The sequence below is a fragment of the Melozone crissalis genome, unplaced genomic scaffold, assembly GCF_028551555.1.
Source record: "Melozone crissalis strain CALT ecotype California unplaced genomic scaffold, PUWL_Pcris_2 ptg000160l_1, whole genome shotgun sequence".
NCBI lineage: Eukaryota > Metazoa > Chordata > Aves > Passeriformes > Passerellidae > Melozone > Melozone crissalis.
The window spans coordinates 193,380-213,462 of record NW_026535931.1 but is presented as its reverse complement, the minus strand read 5'-3'; the positions used below and the strand labels follow the sequence as shown (position 1 = coordinate 213,462).

At 52.3% G+C, this 20,083-nt stretch overlaps 1 protein-coding gene across 1 annotated transcript; it reads right to left on the bottom strand.

Annotated features, from left to right (window-relative positions):
* Nucleotides 1-1,162: 1,162 nt before the first annotated feature.
* LOC128948781 (interferon-induced protein with tetratricopeptide repeats 1-like) lies at nucleotides 1,163-18,448 on the bottom strand. Its single transcript, XM_054293551.1, has 4 exons — nucleotides 18,350-18,448; nucleotides 5,169-5,237; nucleotides 3,384-3,454; nucleotides 1,163-2,534 (listed from the first exon to the last, which is right to left on the bottom strand). The coding sequence occupies exons 1-4, from the start codon at nucleotides 18,446-18,448 to the stop codon at nucleotides 1,163-1,165; spliced, it is 1,611 nt and encodes a 536-aa protein (XP_054149526.1).
* Nucleotides 18,449-20,083: the final 1,635 nt, after the last annotated feature.

The following is a 20,083-nucleotide window of genomic DNA, read 5'->3' as shown; positions in this document are numbered from 1 at the left end:
GTGCTGGCCTGGGATGTTTCTCTCTCCCTTTGATTGTGAGGTCTGGGGGTGAAGTGTTTTGTGCCCGAGCAAGGGGATGTTTCTGGCCCTGGGTTCTCAGACACACCAGGTGTGCAGGAGAGGGGCACTAAGGTGTGTTCTCCTTACTCAAATTCATGCTCTGAGCACACTTGGTCCTTTCCTGGAGCATGTTCTCCCAGACTAGGTCCTTGTCTGTTCCTCACTGGAGCAGAAACACGGTCACTGCTGGTGGGACCTGCTGAGGGACATCTGCATGGTCCCTGTGGCACTGCTCTGTGGGGACAGGTGGCTTTGGGGACATCTGAGGAAGCCACCCCCACTCAGGTACTGCTGGGCACAAAGGTGACCCTGGCAGTGCTTGGGCACGGGAGGGATGGGGGTGCCCACCTGTGCCTGCAGGTAAGGGCACAAATTCCAAGTGGGAAGGGCCTGGGGGATGGAGAGTGAGGACAGTGGGGAGAGGGTGGACCTTTGGTGTTCCGTGCTCTGGATGCTTCAGGCTGCAAGAAGACACCAGCAAGGAGAAATCATGCAGAGAAATATTTATTAATCAAAGATTTTTAAAAACCTCAGTTTGACTCCAGAAGCAGGGATGAAAATGTCATTCATGGTGGGAGCCAGTACAAAAAAGCTCCTGGTTTATGTCCAGGCATGTGTGTGCTTCTGAGGATTAATGCAGATAAAATCACCCCTGTGGGCTCCTTAATCAGCAGCATTTAATGCATTTGGACGGGCCAGTGACCATCTGTGTCCTGTACAGAAGGACTTCACTCTCATCATAGCTCCTCACTGATCTTGTGGAGGAATTCACCTCCTGGTTCATTGCAAATGCTAGAATTCTTATAATTAACGAGTTGATTTCTCACATTGCCCTAATCAGCATTTGGTTCTGATCAGTGGAAGCTCCAAGGGAGAGATGCAGGGAGAGATGGTGCTCAGACCCTCTAAGACAAATTCTTCTCTCTCATTTTCATTCCCTCTGGGAGCAGCAGCACACAGCAGCGTGTGGAAGGTTTTGGTTACCCACGGGTGGGCCTGGATTTGATGGCTGAGCAATGGGACGGCGTGAGGAGCTGCCAGAACCACCTTGTCCATGTGAGGATGGGCCTGCTGTGCAGAGCCACGCAGTCCTTTTGGCCTTCTAGCCTTGGGAAAAGTCATGTCCAGTTCTCTGTGGGATGGGGTGATCCTCATCATCTAAACCAAGCATAGCAGGTTCCCTGGGCAGGTGCTTGTCAGCATCTTGGAGGAAGTGGTGGATGGCACTGGCAGCATCGGGGTCACCGTTGTGCTGGTAGTTCTCAGCCATCTTCAACAGCCTGAGCCCACATTCCCTCCTCTGGTCTGTCTGCACGGGGATTTTGTAGCATTCCATGAACTTGGCCTTTGCTCTGTCCATGCATTTCTCCCGGTAGATGAAGAAATCTCCCCAGAAGAGATTCAGGGCTTGACGGCATCTGAGGCTCAGGGTGTCGATTCTCTCATGCAACTCCTCGTAGATCTTTTCTTCCTGTGCTGGCTTTTTTACACCAATGAACACTGCCAACTGCAGCTTGACAAGTGTAAGGTCAAGGCCTGGATGTTCCTGAACAATTTGCTGGAGGTCCCTGATGGCTTTACACCGTATCTTATCCTTGTCTTTGTGATCTGCTTTAAGCCAGCGTTGCTTGTGGCAGTTGGCCAAGGCCTGGTAGAGAAGGTGGTAACCTGGGTCCTGCTGCAGGGCTCTCTGGATGATCTGAAGTGCTTGCTCTGTTGACTGTGGCATCCAGAACAAAGCTGATAGTTTGAGGACCTCAGGATCAGAGCTCCTCTCTGCACATTCTTTAACTAAACTTGTTGATTTTTCCCTATCAACTTGTTTAAGTAGCTTGGCCAAATATATTTTGGCTCTGTAGTTTTCTGGCTGCGTGTGGACAATTCTTTCCAACTGGATTCTGGCTTCTCTTTCGATATCAGGTTGCCAGGAGAAATTCCAGGAGGAATAAAGAGCCATTGCAAGCCCAGTACGGAAAGAGCTGTTGTCTGGTTCAAGCATCAAGGCCGTGTTGAAGCACTCTCTTGCCCGTTCCCCATTCCGGGCTCTGATGGCCAGCAGGGACCAGCCTTTGAGGGCCTGGATGTATGGGATCAGCCGCACGTCCCAAGGACTTGGGCAGAGCTGCTGAAGTTGTCTCAGGCAGGTTTCAGCCTCCTGGTAGGAGCCCTGAAGGTAGTGGATCCAAGCATAATTCCCGTAGATGATCAAAGAGCCAGCAGTAGATGTCGGTGGATAATTTTTGTCGTTGTGCTCCTTAGCAGCTTTGAGGCTCTGCAGAGCTTCATCTCTTTGGTTGTTCATCTGGTGCAGGTAGGCCTGGAGCCCCAGGAGGGCCACCTGGTTCTGGTGGGCTGTGTGCTTGATCTCAACATGCAACTTCTGCAGGAGATGCCAAAGACTGAAAGAGTCAACACCCAGCTTCCAGGTGAAGTGACACTGCAGGTTATCCAAGGTCTCCTTCAGCTGCTCATTGCTACAAAGAGGAAATGGTGAGTTATTGAAGAGTGTGCCCACACAGAGGGAGAAAAGAGGAGGGGAGGTGGAGGAGGAGACTCTCTCCACTTGCTCAACACATCCCTTGCACTCAGGCTACTAAGGAACCTGCAAATCCTTGTTCCAATCAGCCCATTTTTCAGGGAGCTCTCTGTGAGCCTTCCCGTTAAAGAACAGCAAGCCAGGAATGGAGTCACCAGTGCCTGGAGCCAGGGTTGCTCTCTCACCTAAGGCAAAGGCCCTTGGGTGGGCTGAAAAAAGCGAGTGTAGAGCCAGCCTCACCCACAAGTTGAAAGACTGGTTTCTCTGGTTTTGCCTTCTGTGGGGAGGAAGCAGGGATTGTGTCTTCAGCTGAAGGGTGAAGAAGTGGCTCAGAAAAGAGCCAGCAAGGTAAGGAAGATGTTAGACTGGAGTGTTTCTTCCATGAGGGAAGGCTGAGGGAACTGAGACCGTTCAGAGAAGAGAAGGCTCAGAAGGATCTTAGAGCTGTAGAAATACCTGAAGGGAGGGTGCAAAGCAGTGCCAGGCTTTTTTAGTGGTGCCCAGTGCCAGGGCAAAAATGGCACAAACAAACCCAGGAAGCTCCATCTGGACATCAGGAAATTTAGCTGCGAGAAGATGAAAGGCCTTGCACATTTTTCCTGTACAGGTTGTGCAGTATCTACCCTCAGAGAGACTCCAGAGCTGTCTGGATGCAGCACCTTGGACAAGGTGACTTTCAGGGGCCCTTTCCAGCCTTAACCATGGAGAGGTTCTGAGCAGGATGCTGTGTTGAGCCTTGTCCCCCCCTCATCCTGAGCTGTGACAAGAAGGGATGCTGTGCACTCACCCCAGTTTTGCTGCGGCCATCATGTCACTGTTGAGGGATGAGGGCTTGGCTCTTCCACCCAGCAGCAGATCCTGAGCACAATAGTGTGTAACCTGGAGGCTGAACCTTAAATAAGAAAGCTCTCTCCTGGGTGGAGTCAGGTGAAACTACTTGCCGAGGAAGAAACGAAACAGGAAGAGTTTAAACCAAAAATGAAAGTATTCTCTTCCTATCTGAAAGTTATCACCTTCCCCTCATAAAATGGTGCTGGGGCTAGATAGACAAAGGGAACCCTGTGGTCAGAGCAGCAGGGTCTGGACTCCCCCCTGGAGACCTCCCTGCTGAAAAGGCCTTCAGTGTTACACCAGGTTCTTCCTAAAAGTTGTAAGGTGATCGAGGATCCATCAGAATGGAAGCATGGCATCACGCTGGCATCATCAGTGATGAGCCAAAGGCTCCTTGTGACTCTGCAGGACTTAGTCCCCAGGCCTTGTCTGGATCTGCCCTGTCAGTTTTGCTGGAGTTTCTCATGTGCCTGTCACAGAAACTGCCCAAAAAAAAGGTGATGACAATTGCATTTGCACCGTTTGGTGTGAGGTACAGCAGTGCACCTGGGGAAAATCCCAAAAAATCCTTCCCTAAGGAGCAGGAAATGCTGAGAGAGCACAGGATGCTGAGCTGGAGATGGCCCCAGGGCTATCAGCAACTCACCAGGAAGCCACTGCTAACCACTGAGGTTCTGGCAGGTGACAGAAACCAGTGGAAGCAACAGGAAAAATACAGGTAAAATGCAGAGCACGTGGTGTGTGACAGCAAAAATACAGGTAAAATGCAGGGCACGTGGTGTGTCTGGGTGTAATGTGGGATTGCAGCCTTGGGAAGAAAGATTCCAGTGGAGAGAATAGCAGAAAATACATTTTAAAACGTAGCCTCAAGTAAACTCTAAGCAGAGAAGGAAGAAACCACCAGCCTTAGAATCACATTGCTCCCAGCAAAGAGGAAGAAACCCATCACTATTTTCCCCTCAGGATGCTGATGAGTCACTGCAGCAAGGGAAGGAGGAGAATTTACTGCTGGAGGAGCAGGGTAGATGCTTTTATCCCCTGTTTATTTTTTCTGTTGCTGACAACCTTTAATAGAAAATGAGTAATTTAGCTATTAGCGTTAGCACTGCTGGATGAACAATGAGTGATTGCTCTATCTTGATTAGGCTGAAGCATTAATTAGACAACGGGTAACATCTAATTCTTGAATCTTCACATCAGCATCTTCTTTCAGCATCTTTTTGTGCATTTGAGCTTGACCAAGCTGCTTCTCTCTTGCCTGGGGTGGCCTGGATGGGTTTGTGTGAGTTGGGTGCTGAGCAGATGTTTTGTCTCCCTGGGCTGGGGCAGAACTGGCAGGATGGAGGAGAAAATTCACTGCTCCAATCCCTCAGGCCTTGACAACAGTTCTTGGCTACTTCTGCTAATATTAGGGCTGGTTTGAGGATGATTACAGTTCTTTGCAACAGCTATTAATATCATACAAAGCTTGGATGGAAGTCAAAAATAACAGCAAATGAGAAAACTACCAACCAGCAGCCAAATAGGAAGTACAGGCAAGGCTTGGTGTTGTGAAAGATAAATGGTGGGAAGGAAAAGCAAAAGAGCTGCAATGAGATGCAGAGGAAAAAATAATACAAATATTTTTGTTGGTGGTTTGAAAACAGTCCTTGGCTTCAAAACATTCTGTTACATCAAAAAACACCGATCGAATTCTGAGCTGGCTGAAAGGAAATCCTGGTTTATTTGTCCAGAAAAGCACCTGTTTGTTATAAAGTTCCTTCAGCCGATTCTGGGCCACAAGGAAGGGGCTCTGCACCACCAGGGTGAGCTGCAATGTGGAGCAGGAAAGACAGAACCTGGAAATGCTGTTCTGCAAAGCCTTGGGAAGCTTCAAGAAGCTCCATCTGAGTAGCCAAGGCCAGAACTAAAAATATTTTAAGGTGTGGCTGCAGAATTTCCCTGACACAGTCTGAGTCCTGGCGGAACCTCTGTCAATTGTCTCCAACTTCCTTACTGGCATTCAGGTCCAGGTGAGGCTGCTGTGAGTAAGAGGACAGGTGACAAACAGGGGTTTTCTGTTTGCCACAGTTTCTATTGCCCCTTTTCAGCTCCCATTGGCTGTGCTGCTCCCACGGGGAGAGAAGGTGGCAAAAGCAGACTTTAAACCTGATAAACCTTGCACAGAGGTGTTGAAGTCATGACCCTGGTCTGGTGGAACCATGGCAGGGGTGTGGAACTGGATGATTTTTCGGTCACTCCCAACACAAACCTTCCTATGACCTCAGTATTTTTGATGAGACCAAAACAGGTAATGTTTCTCCCAGAAAAGGGCTTAGGAACTTCAAAAATTCCCATTTTCCCCTCCTCTCTGTTTGCTGACAACCTCTCCCGAGCTCAGGAGCTGCTTCAGGTGCCAGCAGATGGCAGAGGCTCCCCACAGATGACACTGCTGGGTTTGTGCAGCGCCGCTCTCTCCCCAGCCTGGGGAAAACAGCGATGCTTTTCACCGCTTTTAGGTTTCTGCCTCGCAGCTGGATTCATTTTAACAATATTCCAACCCTTTCCCTTTTATTTGGATGAAAATATCTTTATTTGGATGAAAATATCTTTATTTGGATGAAAATATCTATATTTGGGAAAGACGTGGTTTCCCATGGAAGAAAACAGAGCAGGACCTCAGAGGGCTGCCTGGGGAAGGTGTTCATCCTCCTGAGCTGAGCAGGTCCCAAGGGAAGGACTGGGCAGCGTTTAAAATGAAAAAGGAAATATTTTTAATGTAATATAGGCAGAAACTGTGATACCAATATTGTTTCCTCGCAGCAATATTTGCTCTCCTTTTTTCCAAATGCTTTGGGTGTGCACACCCTGGTTCTTCCTCACTCCAGTCTTGGATCTACTGATTCCTCTGGATAAAGGTGGCCTGGATTTTCTGCCTTGCTCACAGCTGAGTGCTGGGTGACCACCAGAGCCTGGATTTGCTGCTGTGGGGTGACACAGGGAGCTCTGGCTGGAGCTGGCAGGGAAGAGCTGCACTCCAGACACTCCTGGTTCCCCCAAACCCAACAGGGGATGCTGTTGATGCTTTTCTCCCCTGGGCAGCCACTCAAGCAGAAAATGGAGCTGTTGCGCATTTCAAAACCTTCCAAATACCTTCCAGAAGCTCCTCTCTCCTGAATTAATCCATCCCCAAACCCATGAGTGCCTGTTTACAGCTGGCTGAGGCAGAGAGGTCACTGCAGAGCCTCGATCAGCACGGGAGAAACGACTGCAGGGAGCAGAGCCCCGGTGATAGCGAGGGGTTCAGTTAACTGCCCCCAGCCCCAGGGTGTGTCTGCAGGGATGGAGGGCACCGAGATACCAACGGCCTGCCCTGGCTGCTCGGGGAGGGCAGCTTATCTGCCACAGCAAAGCCCTCCCTGCTATCAGCACCCCAGAGACACTCAACTGTCTTCCAACTGCTCTGATGGGGCGATAAACCCGGAGCATTTGCTGCTCCAGGGGCTCATCTGGGGCAGGGAGAGCAGCAGGGCCGGGAGGGGTTGGGATGGTGGGAGCTCTGAACTCTCCCTTTTGATCCAGCTCCTGCCCTGTGAGGGGCTGCAGCCTTCACCCCATCTGGGAGAGAGGAAAACTGCAGGAAATTCAAAATAAGGCAGTGAAAATCCAGGAGGAACTTCTTCATGGGAAGGGTGTCAGGCATTGGGAAGGTCTCACCTCCTGGAGGTGTCCAGGGAACGACTGGTGGGGATCAGGCACAGCTTGGTCTCAGAGGGCTTCTCCAACCTGAATAATTCAGGGATTCTGTGTGAAAGGCTGGAGGTGGCTCCTGCAGCTCCACTTGGAGCAGCCCCTGAGTTCAGACACCCCCTGAGGGTCTCAGTGTTGTGGTTTTGCAGTGCTGGGAGCATCCAGGACCTGCTCAGTCATTCCAGGGGACTGGGAACGGTTCAGCTCAGAGCACGATGAGGACACAGAGAGAGCAGCCACTCTTTTTTTTACTCTTTCTTTGTTGTTTACTCCAGAAATGAATCGATGAGGAGGAGACCAGGCCCACCAGGAGAGGGTACAAGAGAATCCATGGGATTTTTGGTGCTGTTAATTAATGAAAGCCAGAGCACGAGGGAAAATCAGAATTTCTGATTCCAGCAGCTGGTCCAAAGGCACGTGGCCCTGCTATCGTGGCATAAGAATAATGAAAAATTGCAGTGTTCAGATTTGATAAGATTGCAGCAGCTCTCACTGGCAATTAATGGAAGAGTTTCTGGTGTGGAAGGAATCCGTGGATCTCAGTTGTTCTCCAGACAAGGAGCTGATGGAGGGTAATGCCAAGAAGGCTGAAATGTCAAAACTTCAAAGGGTGATGGATCAGATGAGGGTTTATAATTGAGGGAGGAGAGAAATCTCAGTATAGTAAGGAAAAAACAGGGTAGAGATGGACTAGAATTTATGATACAATTTCAGGTGATTTGGGCAAGATTAAATTCACTCTGCAGGTGCCAGAAAGCCAAGAAGGGAACCTTAACCCGAGAGAGGGTGGAAAATAATCAAGGAAGAATGCCAAAGGTTTCTTTTAAAACAGAGGCTGAAGATCAGAGAGAATTATGTGGTGTTGGGATTGGGAAAACAGCGGAACAAGCACTTAAACGCGTTGTTTGTCAGCACCACAGAGAATGAGAAACTGCAACGGTAATTGGGCAAGATCCAACCATCCCAAGCAAAGATAATTGAGCTAATTTACATCTACAACGATGTTCTGAGCGCTGTGCTCCCAGAAGAGGCTGTAAATACATAAAGTTTTATGGCTTTTGATACTGTTCCACATGGCCCATGAGAAAGAGAGAGAAACGCTTCGGATAAAATCACCCCAGAGCGTATCCAGGACTGCGACAAGCCCCACACAGGGGACAATTGTCTGTGGTTTCCTTGCAGAACAGAAGGGAAGAGCTGAAGTGTGTTTTTGAGAGCTTAAAGAGTTGGATCAGGAATGGTGGATGGGACAGGAGAATGTTTATTTCTCACCTCTATTGGTGGAGGCTTCTGTAGATAGCATAGAAAATAATTTTAATTGCCATGAAATTAATAATTGCTCTCCCAACCAGGGTATTTCTGCGGACAGATCCTGAAAAACCCCTGCTCCCTCAAATGCTGTGTTTCTCTTGGGCTGCTGCTCTCCGAAATGGCAGCGCTCCCTCCCGAGAAGGATTTTACCTTTGCCAAAGTCCCAAACAAGAGAGATTACACGATGTGATTTCCTGTGCGAGCAGGACTGGCTTTAACGAGCCACTGAACCTCTCGGCCTTGAAGGTTGAGGTTTGTTTTCTTGAGCTTTAGCTTGGCACCAGCCCAGGCAAGCCTTTGTGTCCCAACTTTTATCTAAACGCACGCACAAAGAACGGGGAGAATAAAAACACGCGGTGTCTTCTAGAAAGAGAAAACAAGCTCTGTCTCTCTCCCCCAGATTCTGAGTCTTCCTCCATCAGCTTCCAGGAAACAAAGGGACAGAGGTGAGCTGTTTTCTCTAAACTATGATTTGCCCCCAGCGAGACCACAGCTCCCTGCTCACTCCTCTGTCAAGCGGAGCTGGAGGTGGTTATTTCTCACCCAGGCACGTCTAACAGCCTCATCCATTTTTCCCTCCTGGCTTTTTCTCCTCTTTTTCAGCTCGGAGCACCTGAAGCTGTGAGAAGGCTGTCAAACCTTCCTGAGTGGTTTATTTTTAGCAGCACGGGCACGCTCCAGGCCCTGGGGAACGCCGTGAGTGATGAAGAAACACTTGAAAATACCAAACCCCCCCCCTTTTCCACACAAGTGAGCTCTTAAACCTGCCCAGACTTTCTAATGGCTTCATCCAGCCCTTGCGGTCGTATTTCATTCCAGGGGGTTTTATTTGATGTTTCAGCCCTGCGATCTTTCTCCCTGTGTAAATGTTTATGGGGTCCCTGGACTCGGTCTCTCTGAAGCACCGAAATCCTGAAATCTCTTCCCTGAGAGCCTGGGATGGGTCCCGTGGCACTGGGCTGGCTCTGACCCCGTGCAAGGAGAGCCCCTGATTGCTTTCCCAGCCAATCTTCCTGGGGAGCAGCTCCTGAGCCCCTCTCACCGATGCGGGCACTTCATCATTTCATCCTTTCATCCGGAGCTGGAGCTCAGCAGCCAAGCAGAATTTCCTTTGAGCTGCAGATAAGCAGATCCTGGTGATAGGGAGGCCCTGCTCAGCTGCCCCTGGGCTTCCAGCTTTGAGAAAAGCCTCGAGGGCTGAAGGGGAAGGAAGTGTTTAATGCTGTGGACATAGGAGATGAAGAGAAAAACAACACCCAGGGATGCATCAGCCTTAAACACATTCCCAGGGTGGGCATCCCAAAGCAGCCACGGAGCTGGCAAATGCTTTCCAAGCCCGTGTTTGGTGAGAATTCCTCAGGAACTGGCAACAAAGAGTCAGCTCATTGTGCAGGAAGCCTCAATCAGCCGTGGAGAAAGCGGATCACGTATTGAAAAATCAAGTTGTCTTTGTGAACAACGTGAATGATCAGATTACAGAAAGCAAATCCCTGAAAAAAAACCCAACCAATTCCAGGCTCTTCACTGAAGGCTCAGAGCGCAGCTGAGTGCTGAGACATGAAACGTGTCAGGGCACGCACAGCATCGCTTCTTAGGAATCGCAGCTCCTCTCAGCATCAGCAGAATTTAAAAATGCAATCGTTTCCACCTCCAGAGAGCAGAGGGAAATGGCACCCGGTGCTATCAGAAAGATGGAGCAGGATAGCTGAAAGTTGTGGTCAAACCCAGCAGAAGATACTTTTAGTCAGACTGGCCCTTGAAAGAAAATCTTAGAAAAATTGATAGCAAATCAAGCTCAGCAAAAATCGATAGCAAATCAAGGCCAGCAAAAATCGATAGCAAATCAAGGCCAAACAGACCAAGGACTTCTGGAGAAGTACTCCCTGATTTCACAGATCCATCTGTGCCCCAGCAACATGAACTAATGGAGGGCAGAGAAACACGGGCAAAAAGTTACACTGTGGTTGTAAATGCACAGAATGGGGGAGAAAATTGTGATCCTCAGAGAGAGAGAGAGAACAGGACAAGGATCTGCAGCTCAGGGACATTGAATCCCAGGTCCTGCTGTGTCCTGGTGGGATGGGAGCTCCTCATGGAGGGTCCCTGGTGATGGGGACATCGCCCCAGCAGAGGGGACAGAGGGACAGCCACGTCCCCATCCTGGGAAAGGTGTCACAGCTCTGCCCACGCCTTCCAGGAGCTGCCTCCAGATGGTGCTCCAGCCAATTTTCTGGGATTTGGAAGGATTTGATTGTCCCACTGATGGCTTTTCTGGGCTCAGTGGTGGGGAAGGAGGGTGGCCAGTGCTGAGCACTTGCAGGGAGCCTTCGGCTGCCTCTGCCGAGCTCTTCCTCACTGTGAGCAACTCCTCATTCCCAGCTCCTCATTCCCAGCTCATGCACTGGGAGCCCCCGAGGCAGGCCAGGAATGAGTCACAAACAAGGTCCCCGTAGGAAAAGGAGAATTATGGATTCATAACATTGACTGTTGTGGGTAGGAAAGGTTTGTTTGTGCAGTTTGCTTTATAAATAACCCGGAAAGCTGCAGCTTTGTTTTTCATGGTCTCAGTGTGGAGGAACCTCATCCAAGCCCTGCTCTGGGCCCTGGGAGTCCTGGCCAGGCAGAGCAGTCCCTGTGTTTGTTTAATGACTCAGAATGCAAAACTCCCCACAAGATAAGGCCAAGGAACGAGGTCAGTGACTCTGTGGCTGTGGGGACAGCACTGAGGACCCCCCCTGCTCCTCCTGGCCCTGGGGTCTCACCAATTATCCTCCATCCCTTCTGGGGATCCCCCAGAGCCTCGTTGTGAACGTCACTGTGTTGTATCTCGAGGAGAAAAGGGTTAAAAACAAACAGAAGCAATTTAATGGAGAAAGGAAAGATTTGAGGTCAAAGAGCAAAAAGTTCCCAGAGGGATTCACAGGGAACCTGTGGAGTCACCAAAGAGAGGGCTCCAGGGAGAAACTGAAATCCTGAGAGGGAAATTAACCCTGTACAGGCTGGGTTAAGCTTGGCACTTTAAATCTGTCAGCTGGGACGATGCTGAAGCAATCCTGTTCAGCAGGGATGAGGGATCAGGGGTGTTGTAGCAGGAAAATCAGGGATGAGGGATCAGGGATGTTGTACCTGGAAAATCAGGGATGAGGGACCAGGGATGTTGTACCAGGAAAATCAGGGATGAGGGACCAGAGGTGTTGTACCAGGAAAATCAGGGATGAGGGACCAGAGGTGTTGTACCAGGGAAATTAGGGATGAGGGATCAGGGGTGTTGTACCAGGAAAATCAGGGATGAGGTGGATGGGGACAGAGAACAGCATCAATGAAGAGTTTTTTATCATTTATTGCTTCCATCTCTCCACCACACACTGTTGTTCTCCCTTTCACAGGAACAGCTCCAGCTGCTTTTTTTTTTTTATTACAGGAGCTGAGTGCAGGAACGGGGCAAAGACTCCAAGGGTGATGCTGAGAAATCCAAAGATGTGGCAGGGATGAGCCAGGAGAGTGCAGAGCCTGCTGGTGAGCAGCTCATGAGCCTGGAAACCCTGCCAGCCTCAGGCACGGAGAACTTTCCAAAGTGAGTGGAAAAAAGGCAGGGAGTGAATAGAAAGGCCGTGCTCAGCATTTTGGGGATGTTCAGCTTCTTTCTCCCATTGCAAAGGGCCCTTCCTTCCCCAGGTGGTTTTGCCTTCCCTCAGCCTGATTTGCAGAGCGCTCAGGATTCCAACAAATCCCTAAAACTGGATCCTTCCCTGGCCCAGCCCACTCTTCCTCCAGCCCTTATCTGCCCTTACCTGTCTCCACTAGGTCGCTTTAAAAGTCCCAGACACTTCCTTCCTTTGTTTGCCTTGGCCTGAAAGGGAAATGTCTTGTGTGTCAAAGGTTTAGTGCAAATTCCTGTCCAAGCTCTTTACTACCTCTGGCCTTGGTAAATCAAGCTCCTTCTCCCAACTGGGGATTTGCAGAGTGAATCAGATTCTCTCTCCACATTCCCCCTCTCCTGCCTGCATGGAGATGGAGCAGCAAAACAAGGGGTTAAATCCCTCCAGGCTGCAGCAAATTTGGGTTGGAAAAGAAGTTCTGAGTTTCAAATGTGTTTGCACAGAGCCAGAGTTTCTCCAGGGTTCTGCCGCTGTCACAGCTCTCCTTTCTCTTTAGGAAAATCCCCTGGGCTTAGAGACCCAAAGCAGGATGGGGGGCACAGCCTTGCTGAGCTCTGCCCGTACTCTGAGGAAGGATTTCTCCATGGAAAGGGTGGCCAGGCCTTGGCAGGGGCTGCCCAGGGGGGTTTGGGGTGCCCATCCCTGGAGGTGCCCAAGGAATGGCTGGAGGTGACACTCGGAGCTCTGGGATGGTGACAAGGTGGGGATTTTGGCACAGGTTGGGTGGGCTCTGGGGTGATGACAAGGTGGGGATTTAACACAGCTTGGGTGGGCTCTGGGATGGTGACAAGGTGGGGACTGGGGACAGGTTGGGGGGCTCTGGGATGGTGACAAGGTGAGAATTGGGCACAGGTTGGGTGGGCTCTGGGGTGGGGACAAGGTGAGAATTGGGCACAGGTTGGGTGGGCTCTGGGGTGGGGACAAGGTGAGAATTGGGCGCAGGTTGGGTGGGCTCTGGGGTGGGGACAAGGTGAGAATTGGGCGCAGGTTGGGTGGGCTCTGGGATGGTGACAAGGTGGGGACTGGGGACAGGTTGGGGGGCTCTGGCATGGATGATAAGGTGGGGATTTGGCACAGGTTGGGTGGGGACTGGGATGGTGACAAGGTGGGCATTGGGCACAGGTTGGGTGGGCTCTGGGGTGGGCATTGAACACAGCTTGGGGGGCTCTGGGCTGGTGACAAGGTGGGGACTGGGCACAGGTTGGGCTCAATGATCCTGCAGAGCTTTTCCAGCCTCGGGGATTCTGGAATTCTGTGACCTCAGGACACACAGAGGGACACTGACAGTTCCTCCACCCTGGAAGAGTGAAAACCATGGTGAGCCTGAGATGGGAGAGAGAATCTGATCTCCCAATTCCATCCCAGCCCACAGAGAGAATCTGATCTCCCAGTTCCATCCCAGCCCACAGAGAGAATCTGATCTCCCAGTTCCATCCCAGCCCTTTGCCCGTGCTTGGCTGGGAAGCAAAGGAGGAGCAAAGGAGGCAGCAGGTGCACAACCAGAGCGTGGGGCTGGCGCTGCCAGGGAGGGCTGGGCTGGGTCACCACAAGCACGGGGTGCTTCAGTTGGGAGCCCCTTCCTCTGCAGATGAGCACCTTGATGTCAGCTCCCCCGGCTCCGGTGCGGTCGCTCACACCTGACTGTGGCAGGGCTGGGGCTGGCAGCTGCTGAAACCACAGCCTGGGGGAAGCCAGCTCTGAGAGAGCAGCCTGTGCTGCAGCAAAACAAACCCTGCCAGGCCCTTGCACCCCAAACAGGAAACTACTGCAAGGGTGGAAGGACAAGGGGGCAGACCCCAGGAATGGACCCCCAGCCCCAGCTGGGAGTGATTTCCAGGTCAATGCTGGGGTTCACCTGGCCAGGTGATGGACTGGCATCCCCAGCCAAAGCTGGGCATGAGCTGGGCACTGGCATTGCCTCCCCTGAGCTCTGCCTGCAGGTGGAACGTTAAACTGCTGCAGCACCTGCCCCAGCAGCGCCTCAGGTGCTGCTGCTGCCGTTAGAGGCACCAGGAAAGCTGGGGAAGAGCCAAGAGATGGGTTCAGCGCTGGTTTTGGGCCTCAGAGTAAGTGACGTTTCGTTTCCTCCCCCACAATGCCCCTTCCAGGTCTGAGCTCCTCCAGGAACGTGGGATAAATCAGAATCCCAGGATGGTTTGGCTTGGAGGGGACTTCAAGCCCATCTCATTTCATGTCCCTGCCATTGTCAGGGACAGCCCCTCCTTGCCTGGTTCACCCCTCTCTGACAGCTCCAAAATGAACCAGGATGAGGAGAGCAGCCTCTCCTGCTGCTCTGTGCCAGGATCTGAGCCTGGAGGGGGCAGGAAGAGAGCTCTGATCTCAGCAAGGCACCTCCACGTTTCTCCACCTCTGTTTTTCCATCCTGCTCCTGTCCTGCACTCCCTCAGCACACGAGAATGCTCGGAGCGTTTCACCACCCCTGCTCAAAGCTTTCCCATTGCTGAAATTCCCAGAACCTCCCCGGAGCTCAGCACCTGCCTGTTGGTGACATTTAATCCATCTGTGGTGATTTGGGGCTGTCACAAAGGCACAGCAGGACTTTGTTGATGGCAGTGTGAGGGCAAACAGCCTCTTCTGTGGCTGCTCCTGCTGAGCCCAGCCCGAGATGCTCCTGGCCCTGGCACTCACAGGCTGTGGCAGGAGCCAAGAGCCACCACGGGACACGGGAGGGGATGATGGATGACAAAAGTGGCCGGGAAATTTCTCATACGTTTCCTGCAAGGTTTGAAGTCAGTCCTCCCTGTATGACACCTCATCCCTCCTCTTCACAGCTGCTTCTCATTTTCCAACCCTACTCTTCCTGTTTTGTTGGCTTTTTATTTATTTATTTTTTTTTTTAAATCATTTTTTGGGAAGGTGGGGGGTTCTGTTTAACAGCTGCACACAATTCCCCCCCGGCCATGCCTGCACCCATCACTAAATATAGCCTCAGACAGGCCAAACAAATGAGCAGGGCTGGGGTTAATAATCATAAAATGGAGTTCAGCTGTCTCTGAACTGTGATTTACTGGGACCCAGGCCAGGCAAGATCCTCCTCACGCCCTCGCTGCAGAGCGGTCCACAGGGACCAGCCCCTTCAAAAGAGGAGAAATGACTGGAAATGCCTTTTCTGCAGCTGAAACTTGAGATGGCAAATGGCTTGAGCAGATTTGCTGCTGGGTGAGGTCTCCAGGGCGGTGCTGGGCTGGATGCTGGTGGTGCCTCCTCCATCCCTGGGAGCTCAGAGCTGGGAGAACAGGTGAGTTTAACCTGCCTGAATGAACAGTGGAACATCACTGAACCAGGAAAATGTGCCAGGGTTCTCCAGTCAATGAGAGCATCCCAATGGGGTCAGAGGTGTGGGGGGCACGGATGTCTCATACCCAAAACCTTTTTGGTGTTTGTGACATGGACAAGAGATGGGGGACACTGAGCCCTTTCCTGAGCTGGGGTTGATATCTCTGCTTCCTGGGGTCAATATCTCTGTCCCCTGGGATTGATATCTTTGTTTCCTGGGGTTGATGTCTCTGCTCCCTGGGGCTGATATCTCTGTTTCCTGGGGCTGATATCTCTGTTCCCTGCTCCATCCCAATATTGGTGTGCAGCACCTGCAGAGATTCAGTTGTGCCCTAATTCCAAACAAAGGCTGCTGCCTGCAGAGCCTCAAACAGGGGCACAGGGCTCTGTTTGGGGGTCTGGGCCACCCCAGTTCTGCCCCTTGGGTGCTCTGAACGCCCTCCCTGCAGTGGCTGGCAGGAGGCCACGGTGCCACACGTGTGGCACTGCCACCTCTGCCCCAGCCGTGCACAGGGCCTGGGTCTCTCCCAAGTGACCTCCCTGCTCCTCGGGGTATTTTTAGCCGCCGTTTCTCGCAGCCATAACTCTTCTCCTCCTGCAGAAACAAACCTGCTCCTTCCCTGCCTTCTATGGAGAGATGTGGCTGCAGGCAGCTCCCCTTCGCTGCCTCGGGCATCTGCTGCCCACGCTGCTGCTGCTGCAGCCCTCAGCTCTGCTTTGTGTCTGTCTGAGGGCACTGCTGGCAGCTCCCCTCTCCCCGGGCTGGGAGGGGATCTCAGGGCTCTGGGAGCCAAAGCTGGGCTCTTGTCAGCACGTGGGATGGTGCTGAGCCTGCTCAGACCATGCAGCACAGCCTGGTCCTTGTGCCTGGACTGGGAGGGAGGAGGTGCTGAAGGAGATTTGGGCATTGGGGTTTTCAGCAAAGCTCAAATTTTTTACCCAAAATTTTTCCAAACTCCATCCGCCCCTTTATGCTCCCAAACACCATCTGGGACCTGCTGTGGCCTCGTTGCAGGCAGAAATAGCAGCTTGGATTTTCCACCTGCTGATCACAGAAGGGTTTGGGTTGGAAGGGACCTGAGGGCCCATCCAGCCCCACCCCTGCCATGTGCAGGGACAGCTCCCACCTTCCCAGGTGAGCTCTCCTGCTCTCTTCACCTTTGAAACACAAAGATTTTCATCTTTCACCCTCTTTAGTCCTCCTGGGAGACTTTGGTCAGTCATTTTAATTAGCCAGGATTGCCTCACTTCCTCAGGTCTGGAAATGTCTCTTTGTTGAGCAGGGCAGTGTCTCTTATCTGCCCCTGGCCTTTGAGCTGCTCTGCTTTTGGCAGCTCCTGCCTCTCCTTGCACCTGACGTGCAAATGATGCAAAGCTCCAAGAGGGCAAAAGTTTGTAGCTCATTACAGGAGCTGGCTGAGCCCTGGAGAGGAGAGACCCTGTCCTGGGCACTCAGTTCTGCATGGCTGGTGTCAAACTCCCTTCTCAGCACATCTTGCCCATTGCCTTTCCCTCAGATCTTTCCCTGAGATCTTTATTTTATCTTTTTTCCCTCCTGTTTCAGAATTCCAAGTTCTTTTATCTGAGAACAGTGTTGTGAAAATGCCACAAACAATTTTTTTCACCCATGGCATTTCTGCAGGGCATCACTTGGCTTCTAGAGGTGGGAGAAGGACGAGCACAGCCCTCCTTTTCCACTGCCATCGCTCCCATTGGCATGAAAGGATAATTAGAGCTTGGGCTGGGAATTGCCAGGACAGGTTGGCTGCGATTCTCCAGCCCAGGAGCAGGGCAGGGAGCCCAGCTCCTCTCCCAGGAGAGCTCCTGCGCTCTCTGCACAAAGCAGGGCAGCCCCGGCGGATGAGGTGGAGTCTGTCCCTGTGCAAGGCTCCCGGGAGGATCCTCCTGGCTGATGGAGATTTCCCTTCCCTCACACAGAGGCAGAACCTGCAGCCAGCCCCGCATGGGGCCAGCAGGGCTGGGTGAGGCAGGAAGAGCATCACCGTCTCCTCCTGCAGCCGAACCCTGAAGGTCCTTCAGCAAGGTGAGGGCTCCACCCTTGGAAAGGCTTTGGGGGCGGGAATTCCAGGGGGAAGGAGCCACCTCCTGGAAGGACTCAGGCTTGCAAGCACAGCAGGACAGTCCCTCGGCTTCCTCCCCTCTCTCCTGCTTTCCTTCTTGCACTCATCATCCTCACGGGCTCTTCCAGGTTGTGCTCCAACTGTGAGAGCAAAGCTCAGAGCTGCGGCCCCAACTCCCGCCAGATCCAGCAGATGCTGCTGTGTCCCTGTCCCTCAGCATTTCAGATCAGATGCTGCTGTGTCCCTGTCCCTCACCATTCCAGATCCAGCAGATGCTGCTGTGTCCCTGTCCCTGCTGTGTCCCTGTCCCTCAGCATTTCAGATCAGATGCTGCTGTGTCCCTGTCCCTCAGCATTCCAGATCCAGCAGATGCTGCTGTGTCCCTGTCCCTGCTGTGTCCCTGTCCCTCAGCATTTCAGATCAGATGCTGCTGTGTCCCCGAGGATTCCAGATCCAGCCGATGATGCTGTGTCCCTGTCCCTGCTGTGTCCCTGTCCCTCAGCATTTCTGCAGACCCAGAGCAGATGATGCTGGAAGAAGTTGGGCTGAGATTTTGCTGTCTTGGCTGGAAGTTCTTCCACCATCTTTCCATCTCGGGCCGAACCCCAGGACTGTCAGATGAGGAACCAGCGCTTTTCTCACCCCAAAATCCCAAAGCTCATGTTTGGGAAGCTGAGTTTCAGGAGCTGAGGTCTGTCCCTGGGATGGGGCTTGGAACAACCTGATTTAATGCAAGGTGTCCCTGCCCTGGGCAGGGGTGGATCAAGCTGAGCTTTAAGGCCCCTTCCAACCCAAACCGTTCCGGGATTTTGTGTCTGGACGCTTTCATTTCTCTCATTTCCCACCTGCTCGCTCAGGCTGCCCCGTTTCCCTTGGTTTCTCAGCGAACTGCACAATTTCCCTTCCCACTGGGACCGGGAGTGCTGGGTTAACGCCGCCGTCATCGGGTGTCAGCGCTGCAGAGCCATTTAACCCTCTCGGGGATGGGAAAAACAAAAGGAAGAGGAGGAAGAACCGAATTCTGTGCCGGTGACACTTTCTCCCGGCCAGCAAACAAAAGTTTTACGAGCTGAGCCCTCTGGATGCCGCATTCCAGCTTGGTAACATTTCGGTAACACATTGCAAACGTTTGACTCATAGAAACTTGGACGGCTGCAGCCGGGGGAGGGGGAAGAGCGTCACATTCCCATTCCCGGGCAGGGTTTGGTTGTCGGATTTTTTTTTTTTTTTTTTTTTAAGAACTGAAACTTCTCTCTGTTTAATGAAAAAAAAAGTGTTTGAGGCTGAGGATTTCCACCGGCGCTCTCATTGTGTTTGGGAGTGAGGGGCTGGGAGGGACCCGGGGCAGCTGAACTCGCTTTTCTTCTGCAAGTTTTTTTTTTTTTCTTTCTTTCTTTTTTTTTTTTTTTTTTTTTTCTCCCTCTGTGTTCCCAGGGCAGGGTTGGCTTTCTAGGTTTGATAAAGCATTTCCTTCCATTGTCATTCTATACGGCCTCTGGGCCCTGCGCTCAGTCCCTCCCCTTTGCCGTCCCCTCTCTTTCTCTCTCTCTCTCTCTCTCTCTCTTCCTGAACTTTAGTGAATCTTGAGATATAAAGAAAGCAGCTGCCTCCCTTAAGCTCAGCCTGAACAATGAGACCTCCTCTCCAAGGGCTTTAACTCCTCTGCATGCAAGGACAAAGCCAGGGTGAGTAGCTGCTGGTGGCTCTGCCGGTCCCCGCACCGGCCGCTCCCGGTGTCCGTTCCCGCAGCTCCGGAGGGATCAGGTAGCCCTGGAGCAGATGATGCGAGTGTAAAATCCCCCCAGACCCAGCCAGCACCGCCCGGGGAAGCGCTGGCGCTGTCCCCATGGATGCTGTGCTGTCCCCATGGATGCTGTCCCCACCAAAGCTGGAGAGGCTTTGCCACCCGGCCGTGCCCCGGGATTTTGGGTCACCCCGCGCTCCCCGCCGAGTGAGACCGGGCAAAACCTGGCTCTGGGCAAGGTGGGAGGAATCCTGACCTCAAAGGCAAAGAAAAACAAACATGATGCAATCAGGCGTGACTGAGCCGGGCTGCGATGCTGGGCTGGGATTTGGGAATGGCCGAGGGGGAGACACCTCGGGTTTCCTGCAGGTTCTGGGGGTGCACAAGGAGGGCAGGGGCGCAGCGTGTGCCGTGGGGTCTGGCTTTGCCCCGGGGGTCTGCTTGGACCGTGTCAAGCACAAAAAGCAGGAGGCGAAATCGGGCAGAGCTCGGCGGGAGCCTGGCGCGTTAATTAAGGGGATTTGGGACAAATGATGAAGCTGCTGCTGGATGGGCATCTCCCAGGACGGGATCCCACTCTTTATCCACCCAGGAAGCTGTAAATGGTTCACACGAGGGCCTGTGGATCACACAGCCCGAGTGGGATGGACCCCCGGCTGAAAAGGGAATTTCATGCAGCCGAACACAGCCCAGATGTTGTTATCTGGTGCCCCCCTCCCCGCCCCTGAGTTTCTCCTCTTCATCCCGCGTGTCTCCAGTGTCTGCTGGCCGGGATAAAACATGATTCACAGGATCCTGGGCCTCGTAAAGAGGGAATGATCAAACAAGGCATAAA